The sequence below is a fragment of the Corapipo altera genome, unplaced genomic scaffold, assembly GCF_003945725.1.
Source record: "Corapipo altera isolate COAL_440 unplaced genomic scaffold, ASM394572v1 96, whole genome shotgun sequence".
In the NCBI taxonomy this organism is placed as follows: Eukaryota; Metazoa; Chordata; class Aves; order Passeriformes; family Pipridae; genus Corapipo; species Corapipo altera.
The window spans coordinates 1,123,350-1,139,149 of record NW_020884962.1 but is presented as its reverse complement, the minus strand read 5'-3'; the positions used below and the strand labels follow the sequence as shown (position 1 = coordinate 1,139,149).

The following is a 15,800-nucleotide window of genomic DNA, read 5'->3' as shown; positions in this document are numbered from 1 at the left end:
CTGTCCTCCTCCATCCTCTCTGCACCCAGCACTCCCTTCCTCCTCCTCCAGCTCATTCCAGGTTTTTTTCCTGGCCCCTCTTCCCCCCCCCTGCCCTCTGATCCCGTGTTCCCATGGTGAGTGTCTGGGCTTGGAGTGTTCCATGGAAGATCTTTGCCTAACTGTGACTTCCTGGTGCCTTAGTGCATTGAAACAACGAAAAACCCTTAAAAAACCACCAAACCTGGGATTTTTGCCCACCTTGTTTGTACAATTCCCGGCTCCTCCGACTTCTCCTCCTGTTCCCGGGATCTCGTGACCCTCCGGGGGTTTTCTATGTCTGCACAGTGGGATTTTTATTGTTTCTGTTACCAATTGTTTACTAAAATCTGGCTTTTTTAATGAAAACTCGAGCTACTTGTCCGAGATGGGAATTTTTGGGGTGTTTTGGTTGAATTGTGCGTCTCTTCTCGAAACTCGGCGCGTGGAGGGGTGATGGATCCATCCGGGAGCGGCTCCCCCCGCCCCGTGGGAGCCACTGGATGTGTTTGGGGTGCATTTAGAACATTAAAAAAGTTGGGAAATGCCTTTTCCTGCCACCGGAATCTCGGGTGACTCCTTGACTCGGTTCTTGGTCCCGTTTGGGCGCTGCTGGTTCCCGGGGGAGGAACAGCGACAAAAGGTCCTCGTGGAGGAGTCAGGGATGGGGAATGTTGAGGGGAAGGATGGATTCCAGGTGAATCCACAGGGAGCTGTGGCCAGGATGTGCCGCTGGAGTTGGTGGCTGACCCTTGGCTGGGTTTGGTTTGTTGGTGTCTCCTCTTGGGAACTTTCCTGAGGGACCTCCCGGGGTCCTTCCCAACCCCAAAACACCGGGATGTGCCCACGCAGGGGGGTCCCTTCCAGCTCAGGGTATTCCATGATTCCCTGACTCACTGGGAGGCAAATTTTGAAATATTAGTCTGATTTTTTTTTTTTTTTTCCCCTCTCTCCTGGATAACTGGGACAGGTTTGACTTCAAAGCTTTATTTTTTGGGAGTTTGACACTGGCCTTAAGGCAAAGGCTAAGGAGTCTTGGGATTTTTTTCCCAACCCTGCAACTCTGTCCCCACTTATATTTCTAGTTGGTTTTTGTTTTTTTTTTTTACTAATAAAACTAATTTATTTTCCTGCATTAACAACATCCCAGCAGCCATGGGATTGTGGGACAGCGTGTCCAGAGGGATTCCAGCTGGTCCCTCCCAGGTTTTGTCCTATATATTGTATTTTTTGGATGTATGAGAACGGGGAAATCCTTTCCCTTAAGGAAGAGAGGGTTGTGTTTGTTTGGGAGCAGCTGCCAGGAGAGGGTGTTGGATCGTGGCTCTGGTGAAACCCATCAGGGAAAAAATATTGGAATGTTGGAAAGACCAAACCTGGGCTCGGGGAGGAGCATCTTGGAGCGAGGGAATGAAATCCAACCTCCCAGATTCTCCAGGATCCCCTTTCAAAGGCAGAACTTTCCCAGTGTGTCCCCAGATAACAGGAACTAATCTCCCTATTCCCAGCAACCCCATGTTTCTCCAATATGAGGAGGAATTCCCTGGTTTTAGGGATTGACAAAGGTCCTCTTGGTGGCCCTGACGCTTCCAGAGGTGGCTTTTACCCTCTGCAGAATTCCCGGTTTTGCTGATGGGAAGGGAGTGTTCGGCTGCTGAGGCTGGAAATCCCGGCCCTGTGTCAGAGCAGGGATGTTTCCATGTGGGAGAGGGGGCTGCACGAGGTTTCCCACAGCTTTTCCACAGCTTTTCCCCCTGCTCCTGTTCTCCTTCCCCTGGGGATGGGAGTCCACGCTGCCCCTGCTCTCTCCAGCCCCACAGGGATGTGGATCCCTCTGGGAGCTGCCTCCTGCAGCACGAGGATGGGGATCTGTGCTCTTGTTCCTCCCCATTTCCTCGTTTTCCTGGCTGAAGGAAACTTTATTGGCACCTTTCACTCCCCCCCTCATCCCTGAACGGCTCATCCCGGGATCTCCCGAGTCCTGCAGCGCCAGATCCCGGGATTCTGCTCCAGACAGGCCCAGGGCTGGTGGGGTTTGGAGGTCTGGGATGGTCTGAGGGGGCAAAGGCTCTTCCCTGCTTTGGTCAAGGCCGAGTCCAGGAGGGTGGGAAGGGGCTGGGGGGGAGCAGGAGGAGCTGCTCCCGATGGATCCGGGGTGACTGATCCCCCTGGAATGGGCTGAGTCACCCCTGGGCTGGGCTGGGCTCCTGCCCATTCCCAGACACATCCATTAATCAGCTCAGAGTTAATTAACCACCTTCCTTGGGTGTTTCCAGTCCCGGGTGGGTGTCCAGGAGCAGCTCCAGGAGGCTCCACCATCCCCCAGTGCCAGATTTTCCCGGATTTTTCCATTTGCAGCCTCAAGATCCAGAGTCTCTTCCTTCCACCCTCTCTTGGCGGCTTCACTCCTCTGTTTTTAGCACAAACCTCGTCTCGTGGGGCTGGAAAAGGTGGGTTTTCCCTGGGGGGTGCCCGTGAATCCCCCGTCAGCCGGGTTGGAATTGTCGTGGCCATTGGAATTTTTTCTTTTTTTTTTTTTTTTTTTTTTGGCGTTTCTTTTTAAACTCTTCCATGTTTGATACTGTGTACAATAAATTTGCAGAATTTAGAGCATCAGAACTTGCTTTATTCTTCCTCTGCTTGATCCCATCGTGGTTGGGGCTTGTCCTTGGAGCTTTCTCCTGAAGGGTGTCCATGGTGTCCCCACCTGCCTTTTCCAGGGATCCTCGTCCCCTGAGCACCGTGCAATCCACACTAATTACAACAATAACGATATAATAACGTGCTGATAATAATTATAACGACACCCCACGCCTCGGGCTTGTTGAAATAGATTTTTATTGCATTTCTGCAGGTTTTACAAAAATATGACAAAATAAATTAAAAAGAAATAAATAACCCCCTTCCTTTCCTTGAATTCCTACAGAAACCCAACGCAAAGGAAAACGGAACGAAACAAAAAAACAACAAAAGAAAGACCAACCAACCGTCCCAATCCTTCCCTCCCCTGCACAGCCACTGCCCCCGGGGCCACATTCCAGACAGGGAGATACTTGGGAGAGGGAAATGGTTCCGGGCTGGGGGTCCGGGTGCAGCAGGGCCCTGCCCTCCCCTCCGGGATGGATCCGGGACTGGTTCTCTCAGGAGGGAAACGGGATCGGTGTCGTTCCCTTGAAGCCCAGCGGGTGTTTTTTGGGGAGCGGCAGAGCAGGAAAACTCGATGGAATGGAGGGAGGGAGGGAGGGAGAGTGGCCCGACCCCTCCCCGCTCTCGGGGAGCTTTGGGCCCCAGTGCTCCCAGTGCTCCCAGTGCTCCCAGTGCTCCCTTTTCCCGGGCTTCACCCCAGAATCTCCCTCATCTTCCTCTCCCTGCGTCCCCCACGTGTGGGAGGGTGAGGAGGGCCCAGAGCCCTCCCGGCCCCCCCATTCCAGGCCCAGCAAAGCTCCGGGGTGTCCCCAGCTCCCACGGGGGAGCCCTTTTCCCTGGAAAACATCTCCCTGCGCTGTTCCCTCGGCAGCGGAGCAGCAGGCGGAGCCTCGGCCCTCCCCTGCCCTTATTGCTGTATAAAATGGCTTCTTTAGACCCCCAAAAACTGAAATTTCCGTGAATTCTGGAAAGAGGCGGCGGGGAAAATCCAACCTGACGTTTTCTGCAGCCCAGGCCTGGGGGATTTTTTTTTTTTTTGGGGGGTGGGGGGGTGGGGGGAGAAGGAGGGCTCAGCCCCCCCTGCCTGGGCCAGGCACAGTGAAGGGGTGACCCCCGGCAGCCCCCTCCCCTTTCCCCGGCTTCCTTTGGGAATGTGGGCGGCTGCGGGCGGAGCGGAGCTGGTGGCGAGGGCCGGGGGGGGGGTGACAGGGCTGGGTGTCCCCACCCGGGTCACCTGCGAGGTGCCACCGCCCCGTCCCGGCCCCGAAAGCGAAGCAGAACCGCAGCAAAGCAGGAAAGGGGGAGCTGGGACCACCCCCTCCTTCCCAGCACGGACAAGGCTCGGGAAGCTCCAAGTCCAGACCCGGCGACGCAAATCCGGCAAAACCTTCCCCCGGCGGCGGCGAAGCGGCTCCCACCCCCCTCCCCGTCCCAGCCCCTTCCTTCTCCCGGGCTCCGGCGCGACCTCCGCGCGTGCGAGCGCCTTATTGCGAAATAATTCCAGGGAATACGAAACTGGAGATGGGAAGGGCCCGTCCCGGCTCACGTTGCAGTCCCGGGGGTCGCGGCCGGTGCCATCCATCCCCCGGCTGAAGGAGGAGAAAGTCACCGGCGTCGGGGTTTGGTTGGGTTTTAGTGCAAGAAACGCTGCCCATGCGGGGGGGGGGCGGGTGGCTGCTGCTCCTCCCGCTCCATCCCGCGGCAGGAAAAGGTCCCGGTGCTGGGAAGGATCCGAGGCGGAGGCGGCGGGAGCGGGACGGAGCAGGGCACGGTGCCGTGGCCGGAGGGCAGGGGGTGTAGGCACGGCTGAATCGGGCTCCTCTGGCCGCCGATCCCGGCAATCCCGGCCCTCCCGGAGGGTCCGGGAGCGGCACGGAGCCACACCGGGATAACTCCCACCCGCGGGCATGGAAAGCCGCCGGGACGCTCCATCCGCGCCGCCGCTCAGGAATCCTCGGCGCGGGATCCGGGGTGGCAGCGGGTCCCGGCGGAGGGGCCGGGGGGGCACGAGGGGACGCAGCAGAGGGGGCCGGGGCAGAGCGAGGGGCTGGTGGCCGCTGGGCTCGGCCCGGCCCCGAGCGGGGGGACGGCCAGGGGGGGCGAGAGGCTGCCGATGGCCACGGCTGCCCGGAGGAGCGAGCGGGCGGCCCCCCGCGCTCCCGGCCCCCCGAAAGCCCCGGTTAGAGCCTATAACCGCCGCTCTCCTCCTCCGCCCGGCTCTCCGGCTCCTCCCGGCCCCCCTCCTCCGCAGCCCCGTTGAGGTGGGACTTGCTGGGCACCGAGCGCTCGGGGTCCGCCGAGGGGCCGGGCCGGGGCTGGGGCGATGCCCCGGCCGTGCCGCCGTTGCCCGCGGCCCCTTCGGATTTGCCGAAGTTGAAGAGCTTGCCGGGGTTGAATGGCTTGGTGGGGGACTGGACCTTCTCGGTGGCCGCGTCCCGCTTAGTCTCCGGGGATTTGAGGAACTTGAAGCTGAGGAATCCGGGCAGCTTGTTCTCGCTGCCCGTGGGCGACTGCGGGGACCTGGCGGTGGCCGTGCCGCCGGCGCCGGCCCCCCCCGACAGGAACTTGCCCTGCAGGGGGATGATCTGCTTCAGCTTCATCACGTTGTTGGTGGCCAGGAGGGAGCTGGGGCGCTTGGGCTTGTCGGAGCCGTGCGAGGAGCCCCCGGAGCCCTTCCCTTTGCTCTGGCTCTTCTCGTGGGCCGGGTCCTGCCCGGCGGCCTCGGGCTTGGCCTCATCCCGGCTGGATTCGCGCTCCTTCCGCGCCTGGTACTCGGCGTGGCGCTGCCGCTCCTCCTCCTCCCGCTTGCGCCGCTGCTGCTGCTGGAAGTGGTGCTGCGCCTGCCGCTCGTGCTTCTGCCGACGGGAGCGCGTCAGCCCCGGGGCGCCTCGGGGGGCTCAGCGGCCACCGGGACACCCCGGGGAGCCCTCCCACCCCAGGAGTGCCTCGGGGAGCCCACCAGGTCCGGGGACACCTCAGGAACCCACAAGGTCCAGGGACACCTCAGGAACCCACAATGTCCAGGGACACCCTGGGGAGCATCCCACCCATCCCTGGAAACACCTCGGGGAACCCACTGGCCCTGGAAACACCCTGGGGAGCCCACCAGGCCCAGGGACACCTCAGGGGTCCCACCAGGTCCAGAGACACCTCAGGGGTCCCACCAGGTCCAGGGACACCTCAGGGGTCCCACCAGACCTGGTGACACCTTGCAGAGCCCAGTGGCCTCAGGGACACCTCGTTGACCCCCTCAGCCATGGGTTCAGGGGTCCCAGCCCCAAGCAGGGTCCCATCCCAGCCCCACCCACCTTGAAGGCCTCGCGCCGCTGGTATTCCAGCTTGGCCATCTCCTCGGCCACCCAGGCGGGAATGTCGGGAATGGCCACCTGGATGATGTACTTCAGGAACAGGGCGAAGTGCTGTGGGGGCACACGGATCTGGCTGAGCTCCCCTGGCACTGCCACCCCCTCCCAAATCCCATCCTGTGGGGAATGGGGGAACAGAGAGACCCTACAATAACAGCAGGGGGGGATCCCAGACCCCACCCTGTTGTTTGGCAGCACGAGCTGCCTGTGTCCAGGGATGTGCACGTGTGGGATGGACACATCGGGGGTGTGGGTTTCCAGGGATTTGCCTGCCCAGGGATGTGATTATCCAGGCATATGTGGGATTATCCACGTTCTGTGGGATCCCTGGGCCAAGACCACACTCTGCCACCGGCCAGGGAGACCCTACACAAACCCCCGTCCCTGAATCCTGGCGCCAATTCCGTACCTCCAGCACCACCACGGAGATGATGGCTCCCTCAGGGCTGAGCCACGGGAAGAGCCTCTGGAGCTGCCCGCACTGGGCGATCAGGTAACAGTTGACCACGATGGCCAGGACGCCCATGGCCTCCATCACCTTCTGCAAGAGCGGCAGTGCCAGGGGTGAGCCCCTCAGGGCTGAGCCCCCCTCGGAGCCCCCCCGGAGCCTCTCAGAGCCCCCCGGCCCCTCAGCCCACCTGCCACTGGCCGATGCTCTCGACGCGCTGGCCGAAGGGTCTCTGCAGCCCCGTGCAGAGCTTGAAGGCGTCGCTGCGGATCTCGATGACGTTGTTGACCAGGGCGCACATGGCGGCCAGGGGGAAGGCCGAGGAGAACAGCACCACGTACCCGAACTGGATGAACATCTCCTGGTAGTCCTGGAAGGTGTCCTGGGGACAAGAGCTCCAAGGTCACCGAGGCCCCCCCTGTGCCCCATCCCCAGCTTGTCCCCCAGCCCAGAGCACTGAGGGTCATGGCCAGGCCTTCCTCGGACACCTCCAGGGGTGGGGACTCTGAACCTCCCTGGGCAGCCCCTGCCAGTGCCTGAGCACCCTTTCCAGGAAGGAATATTCCCCCGAATCCAACCTGATCCTCCCCTGGCACAGCCTGAGGCCATTCCCTCTCATCATGTCCCTTGTTCCCTGGGAGCAGAGCCCGACTCCTCCTGGCTCCCCCAGGAGCCAGGGAGTTGGACAGAGCCAGAAGGTCCCCCCTGAGCCTCCTTTTCTCCAGGTTGAGCCCCCCCAGCTCCCTCAGCTGCTCCTCACACTATTGACTCTCCAGCTCCGTTCCCTTCCCTGGACACTCTCCAGCCCCTCAGTGTCTCTCTTGTCATGAAGGGGCTCAAAACTAACCCCAGGACTCAAGGTGTGGCCTTGAGTGCCCTGGCCCTGTGGCCACACTGATTCTGACCCAAGCCAGGTGCCCTTGTCCTCTTCCCCACCTGGGCACACCTTGGCCCATGGACAGTTGCCCCCCCAGGTCCTTCCCCGGGGCTCACCTCGTACTTCTTCATGCAGCTCTCCACCTCCGCCTGCGTCAGCTGCGTGGAGTAATCCTCCTCGGGCGGGTCGATCCATGACGCCCGGTTGCGCCTCCGCCCTTCCTCCTCCCCATCCTCCTCCTCCCGCCTCCTCCGGGCCCGCGGCACCACCGCCGGCTCCGCCGCCTTCGCCGGGCTCCCGGGGGGCCCTTCGGCCTCGTCGTCGTCCTCGCAGAGCTCGAAGACGGCGGCGGGGTCCATGCCCTTCTCCACCATGGTGGGACTGCCCTCCTCGAGGAAAGGCTCGTCCTCGGCGCCGCCGGGCTCCCCGCGCCGCTCCGCCCGCTCCACGAAGCTCACCTTCTTCAGCTTCAGCCCGCAGTCCAGCGCGCTCTCCTCCTCCGAGTCCGACTCCCGCCGCTCCTCCTCCTCCTCCTCCTCCTCCGGGACCCCGCAGCCGCCGTTCAGACACTTCTTCTCTCCGCGGGGCCCCTCCGGGGGGCGCGGGGGGTGGCGGCGGGGGGCGAGCAGGCAGAGCAGGCTGTGGGCGAGCTGCCGCAGGCTGCGCAGGTTCAGGTCCCCGCGGCGCAGCCGCTGGTACAGGTGGGGCTGGGACACCTCCCGCACGTTCTGCAGGAACTGCCGCGTGATGAGCAGCGTGGCCAGCATCTGTTGGGGACGCGGCTGTCACCCGGGGGAGGAGGAGGAGGAAGGGGGGGGTGGCATCCCCGTCGCCTGCCCCTCCCCGCGGGGTCCCTGCTCCTGCCTGTCCTCCCCGTCCCTGCAGGGTCCCCGCTCCTCTGCGGTCCCTCCTCTTCCCTGTCGTCCCCTCGGCGTCCCTGCTCCTCCTGTGGGGTCCCTGTTCCTCCCTGTTGTCCCCACGGGGTCTCTGCTCCTCCCTGTCCTCCCCGTCGGGGTCCCCACTCTTCCTGTGGGGTCCCTGCTCCTCCCTGTCCTCCCCGCGGGGTCCCCACTCTTCCTGTGGGGTCCCTACTCCTCCCTGTTGTCCCCGCGGTGTCCCTGCTCATCCCGGGGGTGGTCCCTGCTCCTCCCCGCGGCCGTGCGGCCAGAGCAGGACACCCAAAACCCGGTGTCCCCTCTCCTGTGACCGCCCCGTCGGTGACAACTGATGGGGTGGGACCTCAGCAGTGCCACCGCCAGCTGCGGCACAGCCGGGGAGGGGGACAGCGGTGTCCCTCCCGGGGCCGGGGGGGGGGGTCCCGGGGTGGGATGCAAGGGGGATGCCCCGCCCCTCCCTCCCCGCTCCTACTTTGGATACTCCCAGTCTCCAGCAAAAGCTCAGGAGGCCCTTAAGGAAGATGAGAGAGAGGTGGAGGTGGAGGAGGATGAAGGGGAGAAGAGCCTCTTTGAGCTGCCGCACGAGGCTTTGGGAGAGAGAGAAGATGAGCAGGAGCTGCGGAAGGGACAGAAGAACAGACAGACACAGACAGAGAGACGCCGTGAGCGGGACCGGGGACCCCCGGGGGGCGGAGCAGCCGCAGGGACCGTGGTGGGAGCACGGGGGGGGGGGGGGGGCCCCCCCCGAGGGGGCACGGGGGGGGGGGGGGGGGGGGGGGGGGGGGGGCCACCCCGGGGGGGCACAGGGGGACGGTGGCGGGGGGCGGGGTCGAGGACATCCGTCTGTCCGTCCGGGCGGTGCCGGGGGGGCTCGGGCCGGCCCCGGGCACGGCCCCTCACCTCCTTCAGCCGTTCCATGTCTTTGAGGTAGAAACCGATGTAGAAAAGACTCAGGTAGGAATTTACAAACTGAAACTGCGGGAGAAGGGCGGGGGGTGAGTGTGGAGGGGGCACCGGTGTCCCTCGGTCCCCTCTATGCCCCCAGTGCTACCAGAACCAGTCCCCTCTGTCCTTCCCCTCAGAGGTTTTTGGGACCCCTCCAAACCCCTCTGTACCCCCCAGCAACATCGGGACCCCTCCAGTCCCCCCTGTCCCCCACAGGACCCTTACAGGCCCCTCTGGGGCTGCTGGGACCCCTGTGTCCCCCTTGGGAACCCTCCCATTCCCTCTGTCAGCCCATGGAGCCACTGGGACCCCTCCAGTCCCCCCAGCCCTCTCTGACCCCCACCAAGGGCTGTTGGGACCCCTCCAGTCCCCCTATGCCCCCCTGTGCCCCCCTCACCAGGACGATTTTGATGATGAGGTGTTTCTCATAGGCGCTCTGCAGCCGGTAGTTCTCTGCAAAGCACAAAGGGGGAGGTTTGGTGGGGGCTCAGGGGGGTGGTCCCAGCTCCCAGCCCTGCCTGGAGCCCCCTCCCGGACCCCCCCACGCACCCATGTCATTGAGCCAGTAGGCCACCTTCTTGTACAGCTCGTCACAGGCGGTGACAATGACGGCCAGGATGATCTTGGGCAGGAAACGGATGATCCGGGGCAGCTCCTGGATGCTCAGCACGAACTCCTGTGGGGACAGGGGCAGGGATGGGACAGGGGCAGAGACAGGGATGGGACAGGGGCAGGATCACAATCAGGGGCAGGAGCAAGGAAAGGGATGGGGATGGGGATAGGGTGGGAGGCAGGGACATGATCAGAGTCAGGATTAGGGTCAGGGATGGAGACAGGGAGGGAGACAAGGACAGAGTCAGGATCAAGGACAGGGACAAGGTGGGGATGAGGGACAGGGACACAACCAGGGTCACGGTCAGGGTCAGGGGTGGGGACAGGGGCAGGTTCAGGATTGGGGCAGGATCAGGGTCAAGTTTAGGAGCAGGGACACAGTGAGGACAGGGACAGGGTCACCACGGAGCAGGGCTGGGACAAGGACCCACCTGGAGCTGGAAGCAGCCAAGCATGAGGAGGAAGACGAGGGTGAGGCAGGCGAGGCAGACGGGCAGGCTGACCAGGCACTGGAAGAGCAGCCGCTTCCAGGGCGGGTAATAAAACTCCTCAGCGCTGGTCACGGGGCTGATCCTCTTAATGCCCTAATTGTGTATGGGGGGGACACAATGAGCTGTGACCCCCCTTCCCTCTGGGAGCCCAGTGCTGGTGAGAGCCCTGGGGAACCCCCCAGGGAAGGGGTTCCCCCTCCCCTCACCCTGAACTGGGGCCGGGGCTCCTCGATGGACTCGGGGGGGGTGTCCAGGGTCCCCCACTTGTAGGCGAACTCGGCCCCCCGGCGCTTCCACTCCTCCAGGAACAGGGTGGCCCAGATGACGTTGAAGATGGCAAAGACCACGCAGGAGATGTCCTGGCTGGTCTGAGGGACGGAGGGAACCAACTGCACCGGGGTTGGTCCCCTCCCGTCCCCGGCACACCCCCCCCCAGCCCAGCCCTGGGGAGCTGCAGGGTGCTCCCCCTGCCCACCCCACCCCTGTGGGCTTGGCAGCCCCCCCAGCTCAGCAGCAACGCCAGGACTGAAGGACTGTGGGGAAAATCTGGAGTGAGGAGGGATAGAAACCCACAAGGAGGGATGGAAACCCACACAGAGGGGCTCAAAACCCCCGAGGAAGGGTGAAAACCCTGCCGTGACCCCCATCTTCCCCCCAGGAACCGACCCCACCTCCTGCCCCCCCTCACCTGGTCGCTCTCGGTGAAGGTGTAGAGGATGGAGCCGAAGACGGCGGGATACACCATGGCCGAGGTGTAGAAGCCCAGCCAGGCGAAGTACATGGCAATTTTCACCCCAAAATAGTCACAGATGTCATCTGGTGGAGGGAGGGGGACACACAAGGGGGGTGTGAGCGGGGCTGGGACCCCCAGACCCCTCTTTTGTTCCCCCCCCCCCCAGAAGTCTCACCGAGGGGCTGGGCCTCGCACACGGCCTGCACCCAGGACTTCATCAGCCGCTTGAGGATCCTCTGCTCGTGCAGCGGGAAAACCTGCTGGATGACCCCCCGGGCCGCCAGCTCCGGGACTGCACCGGGGACACGGCGTCAGGGACAGCAGGGACACTGCCAGTCCACCCCCCCCGGACCCCCCCCGGGACCCCACACAGCCCTGGAGGCGTTGGGGTTGGGGCAGGGACAGTGGGGTGACTGTGGCAGGTCAGGGCTCTGTGCCCACCGTGTGCCCCCCACCCCCGCTGGCACAGGGGCATGGGGAGGGGGACACGGAGTGACAGGGGGCCCTTGGTGGGCTGGTGGCCCCCGGGGCCTCCATGGCACAGCCCCGTGGGCAGGGGGAGCACGGCAGTGGGGGGGACTGCTGTGCCATGCCGGTGCCACGCAGTGCCATGCAGTGCCATGGAAGTGCCACGGAGGTGCCCTGTGGTGCCATGGAGGTGTCATTGAAGTGCCATGGAAGTGCCATGCAATGCCATGGAGGTGCCCTATGGTGCCATGGAAGTGCCATGGAAGTGCCATGCAGTGCCATGGAGCTGCCCTTGGTGCCCTGCCGTGCCGTACTCACTGATGGGCTGTCCCTCGAGGAAGTGGATGTTGTGCAGGGCCTCTCCCTGCTTGGCCCGCAGGTTCTCCAGCCAGTACCTGATGATGTTTTGCCGTTCCTGCGGCACCACGGAGGCTTCAGATCCCGGGGATGGTCCCGATCCCTGTCCCTGTCCTGTCCCCTCCCTGTCCCGCCTTGTCCCCAGCTCAGGGGATGGCTGGGTCAGTCTCCAGCTGGGATGGGGCTCCCTAATTCCCTGGGGAGGGGGAGAGGACCTGCCTTCCCTGCCCCATGTCCTTGCATCCCCATATCCCTGCATTCCTACATCCCCATATCCCTGCATTCCTACATCCCCATGTCCCTGCATCCCTGCATTCCTACATCCCCAAATCCCTGCATCCCTGCCTGGCATCCCCACATCCCTGTATCCCTGCACCCCTGTATCCTTACCCAGCACCCCTCCATCCCTGCTCAACATCCCCAGACCCCTGTATCCCCACCTCCTTGTACCCCTGCCAAGAATCCCTGTATCCCCCCATCCCTGCATTCCCATATCCCTGCCTGGCACCCCCCGTATCCCGCCCCGTACCCCCCCGTCCCCCACCTGAGAGGTGAAGAAGTAGAGCTCGTTCTCGATGTTCTCGTAGATGTAATCCTCCTCGCACGAGAAGCTCCTCATCCCGCCCCCAAACTCCGCCTTCACCGGCTTCCGCAGCCCGATCTCGTCCGCCCCGCGCAGCAAACTGGGGACAGGGACAGGGCTGGGACACGGCTGGGACACGGCTGGGACATGGCCAAGGGGACATGGCCAAGGGGACATGGCTGGGGACATGACCCAGGGGCCATGGCTGGGGGGATGTAGCTGAGGGGACAGGGATGAGGGGATGGGGATGGGATGGGACATGAATGGGACACAGCTGAGGGGACATGGATGGGACACAGCTGAGGGGACACGGATGGGACATGTCCAGGGGGACACGGATGGGACACAGCCAGAGTGACACAGCTGGGGGGATGTGCCTGGGGGGACACAGCTGGGGGGACTTGGCTGGGACATAGATGGGACATGGCTGAGGGGACATGGATGGGATGTGGCTGGGACACGGATGGGGGGACACGGATGGGACACAGCCAAGGGGACACAGATGGGACACAGCCAAGGGGACATGGATGGGACACAGCCAAGGGGACACAGATGGGACACAGCCAAGAGGACATGTCTGGGACATGGCTGAGGGGCCAGGGGGGAGCGGGGAGCCCACCTCTCATAGGTGGCGGTGACGAAGAAGGCGTAAACCCGCGTGTGCTTGTGGTGCCGGACCTGCACGATGAGCTCGGGGATGCCCAGGCGGATGTGGTTCAGCAGCCACAGCAGTGTGTGGTCGTCCGTGGTGTCTGTGGGGGGACTGTCAGCACGGGCCACGGCCCACAGCCCTCCCCAGGGCCCCATCCTGGGCCTCATCCTAATCCCCCCCCCTCCAGATACCCCCCCTCCCTCCCCGTGTCCCCCATCCTGGTCTCCCATCACTCCATAAGTCCTCGATCAATTCCCACATCCCCCATCTCTCCCCACGGCCCCCATCACTTCCCACATTCCCATCCCAGTCCCCATCCTGATTTCCATCCTTTCCCACATCCCCCACCCCTCCCCATGTCCCCATCCTGGTCCCCATTCCTCCTCACCCCCCCATCATTCCCTGTGTCTCGTATCCCTCCCCAACAACCCCTTTGCTCTCCACATTCCCCCGTCCATCCCCACATCCCACATCCCTCCCCACGCTCCCAACCCTCATCCATCCCCACATTCTCACCCCTGCCCAGCTTTCCCACCTCTCCCCACATCCCACATCCCTCCCCGTGTCCCCTGTCCCCATCCCTCCCCACATCCCACACCCCCCATCCCTGCTGCCCCCCCCCGGTTGCTCCAGGTATCCCGGGTTCCCCGGGCACGTCCCTACCCGGGAAGGTCATGAGCACGTCGCAGTTCTCGGTGGGCACCGTCTTCATCCAGGCCTTGTGGGACATGATGTAACGCCCGGCCTGGAGCAGCCGCTTCCCGAAGAGTTTATCTGCCGGGGGGAGGGAAGGGATGAGCAGCCGCGGGATCCTGTGGGGTATCCCCTACACACACACACATCCCTGGGAACCAGATCCCAATCCCCGATGAGTCATGGGGCGGGGACCCCCGACTTGTCCCCGGCTTGTCCCCGGCACGGTCGCGGCCGGAGGTCACGGCCCCGCTCCCGGTGACGCTGCCCCGGGCTCAGGTTTCTCCTTCGGCGGCTGCGGGTGCCCAAAACAGCCCCGGGTGCCCAAAAACAGCCCCGACAGCTGCCGGGGAGGAGCCGCCAGCGTGTCCTGGCATCCCCGGGGTGCCGGTGCCGCGGGACGTCCCGGGGTGCCCCCCTGCAGCCCCCCCAAAAGCGCTCACCTCTGCCCGCGGCCCCTCGGCGGGGCCGGGATCCGACAGGGCCGCGGCTCCGAGAGATGGAAAACCGCAGGAAAAATGGGGATGTCGAAAAAGCAGCCGGTCTCCATGGAAACCCGGGGAGGCCCCGCGCCGCCGCGGGGAGGTGGGATGGGGACAGTCCCCACAGCCCCCGGCGGGTGCCAGCACCGGGACACGGCCCCTGTCCCACTGTGGGGTGGCCACACGGCTGGGACACGCAGTCCCCGAGCCCAGTGTCCCCATCGCACCTCCTGGGGCTGGTGGGGACGAGGGACATCCCAAAATCCTGCCCCGGGATGGCAGGATGGGGCTTCCAACGGTGCTGGGGTCCCGCAGGACCCCGTTCCTCCCAGGCCGGCCCCCTCCCTGCCTCAGTGTCCCCTCCTCAGCCAGCGCTGCCCAGGGGATGTCACGGCCTCTCCAGCTGCCCCAGGGCTGGGAAGGTCCCCGGGTTCCGGAAAAACAGGAAATGCCAAACCTGCTCCGGCAGCTCGTCCCAGGGAATGCACCCCAACTCCGGGCACCCCCTGACCCGCCAGGACCCCCCCCGCCGGGTTGAGACCTCCCAAACTCATCACCCGAGCTGCCGAGCTCTGAAAGGCTGCCCTGTCCCGGCTCTGTGGGTGGAAGTTGGGGACAGTGCCAGGCTGTCATGCCAGGCTGCCACCCCCGGAGGGGGACTGTTCTGGCACCCTGGGCATGGCCGTGTCCTGCCCTGCGCTGCCAGGGTGCTGGGTGGGCACAGGGTGCTGGGCTGCTGAGGTACCAGGGTGCCAGGGTGCTGGGGTGCTGTGGTGACGAGGTCCTGAGATGCCAGGGTGTTGGGGTCCTGGGTTACCAGGGTACCAGGGTGCTGAGGTGCCTGAGCACTGGGTTATTTGGGTACAGGGGTGCTGGGGTGCCTGAGTACCGGGGTGCTGAGTACCAGGGTGCTGTGTCCCGGGGTGCCAGGCAGGCACAGGGCACCAGTGGCCGTGGCAGCGCTCCCCGGGTGACGCCGGCGGGCTGAGCTCACCACCCTGCATTATTTATGTCCTGCCGGGAGTGGTGGCACCGGGCAGCTCTGGGCACCATGGGGGCCCGGCCCTGGGCATGGCCACTCTGGCACACGTGTGGGCAACCAGGATGATGCCCGGCGGGCACCCACCCCGAGGGTCGGGTGCAGATGCAGGGGGGGTTTCCCTGCCCAAGGTCATGGGAAAAGAGGGTTCCCCAGCGCCCCTCCTGCCCCCCCACCCTGGCTGGGGTCAGGGGGTGACCCACCTTCGTCCCGCTCCGACCACGGGTCCCTCAGGCCCCGCTGCCCCCCCAGCACACGGTGCCGCCACCGAAGCGGCCCCCACGAGGGCTCCGTGGGGACAGGGCACGGTGTCCCAGCCAGCGCCGCCCTGTCGTGCCCCTCCGGGTGTCCCCGTCGGTCCCCGCGGCCCCCGTGTCCCGGCGGTGCCGCTCACCTTGGCTCCCGGGATAAGGTCACCGGAGCTGCAGCGTGGCGGGTTCGGGCACGGCCCCGCCGCCGAGCGGAGCCCGCGGCCGCCGGGCACGGAGCGTTCGG

The 15,800-nt window shown here is 64.4% G+C and overlaps 1 protein-coding gene across 1 annotated transcript; it reads right to left on the bottom strand.

Annotated features, from left to right (window-relative positions):
• Nucleotides 1-3,213: 3,213 nt before the first annotated feature.
• Nucleotides 3,214-15,532, bottom strand: ANO8 (anoctamin 8). The gene is made up of 18 exons (XM_027664304.1): nt 15,509-15,532; nt 13,755-13,865; nt 13,059-13,191; nt 12,401-12,539; nt 11,818-11,914; nt 11,207-11,323; nt 10,987-11,114; nt 10,505-10,687; nt 10,239-10,391; nt 9,745-9,871; nt 9,593-9,648; nt 9,151-9,225; nt 8,723-8,866; nt 7,471-8,121; nt 6,668-6,859; nt 6,439-6,570; nt 5,973-6,083; nt 3,214-5,519 (listed from the first exon to the last, which is right to left on the bottom strand). Exons 2-18 carry the CDS (start codon nt 13,819-13,821, stop codon nt 4,845-4,847), a joined length of 3,180 nt encoding a protein of 1,059 aa, XP_027520105.1. The 5' UTR covers nt 13,822-13,865; nt 15,509-15,532; the 3' UTR covers nt 3,214-4,844.
• Nucleotides 15,533-15,800: the final 268 nt, after the last annotated feature.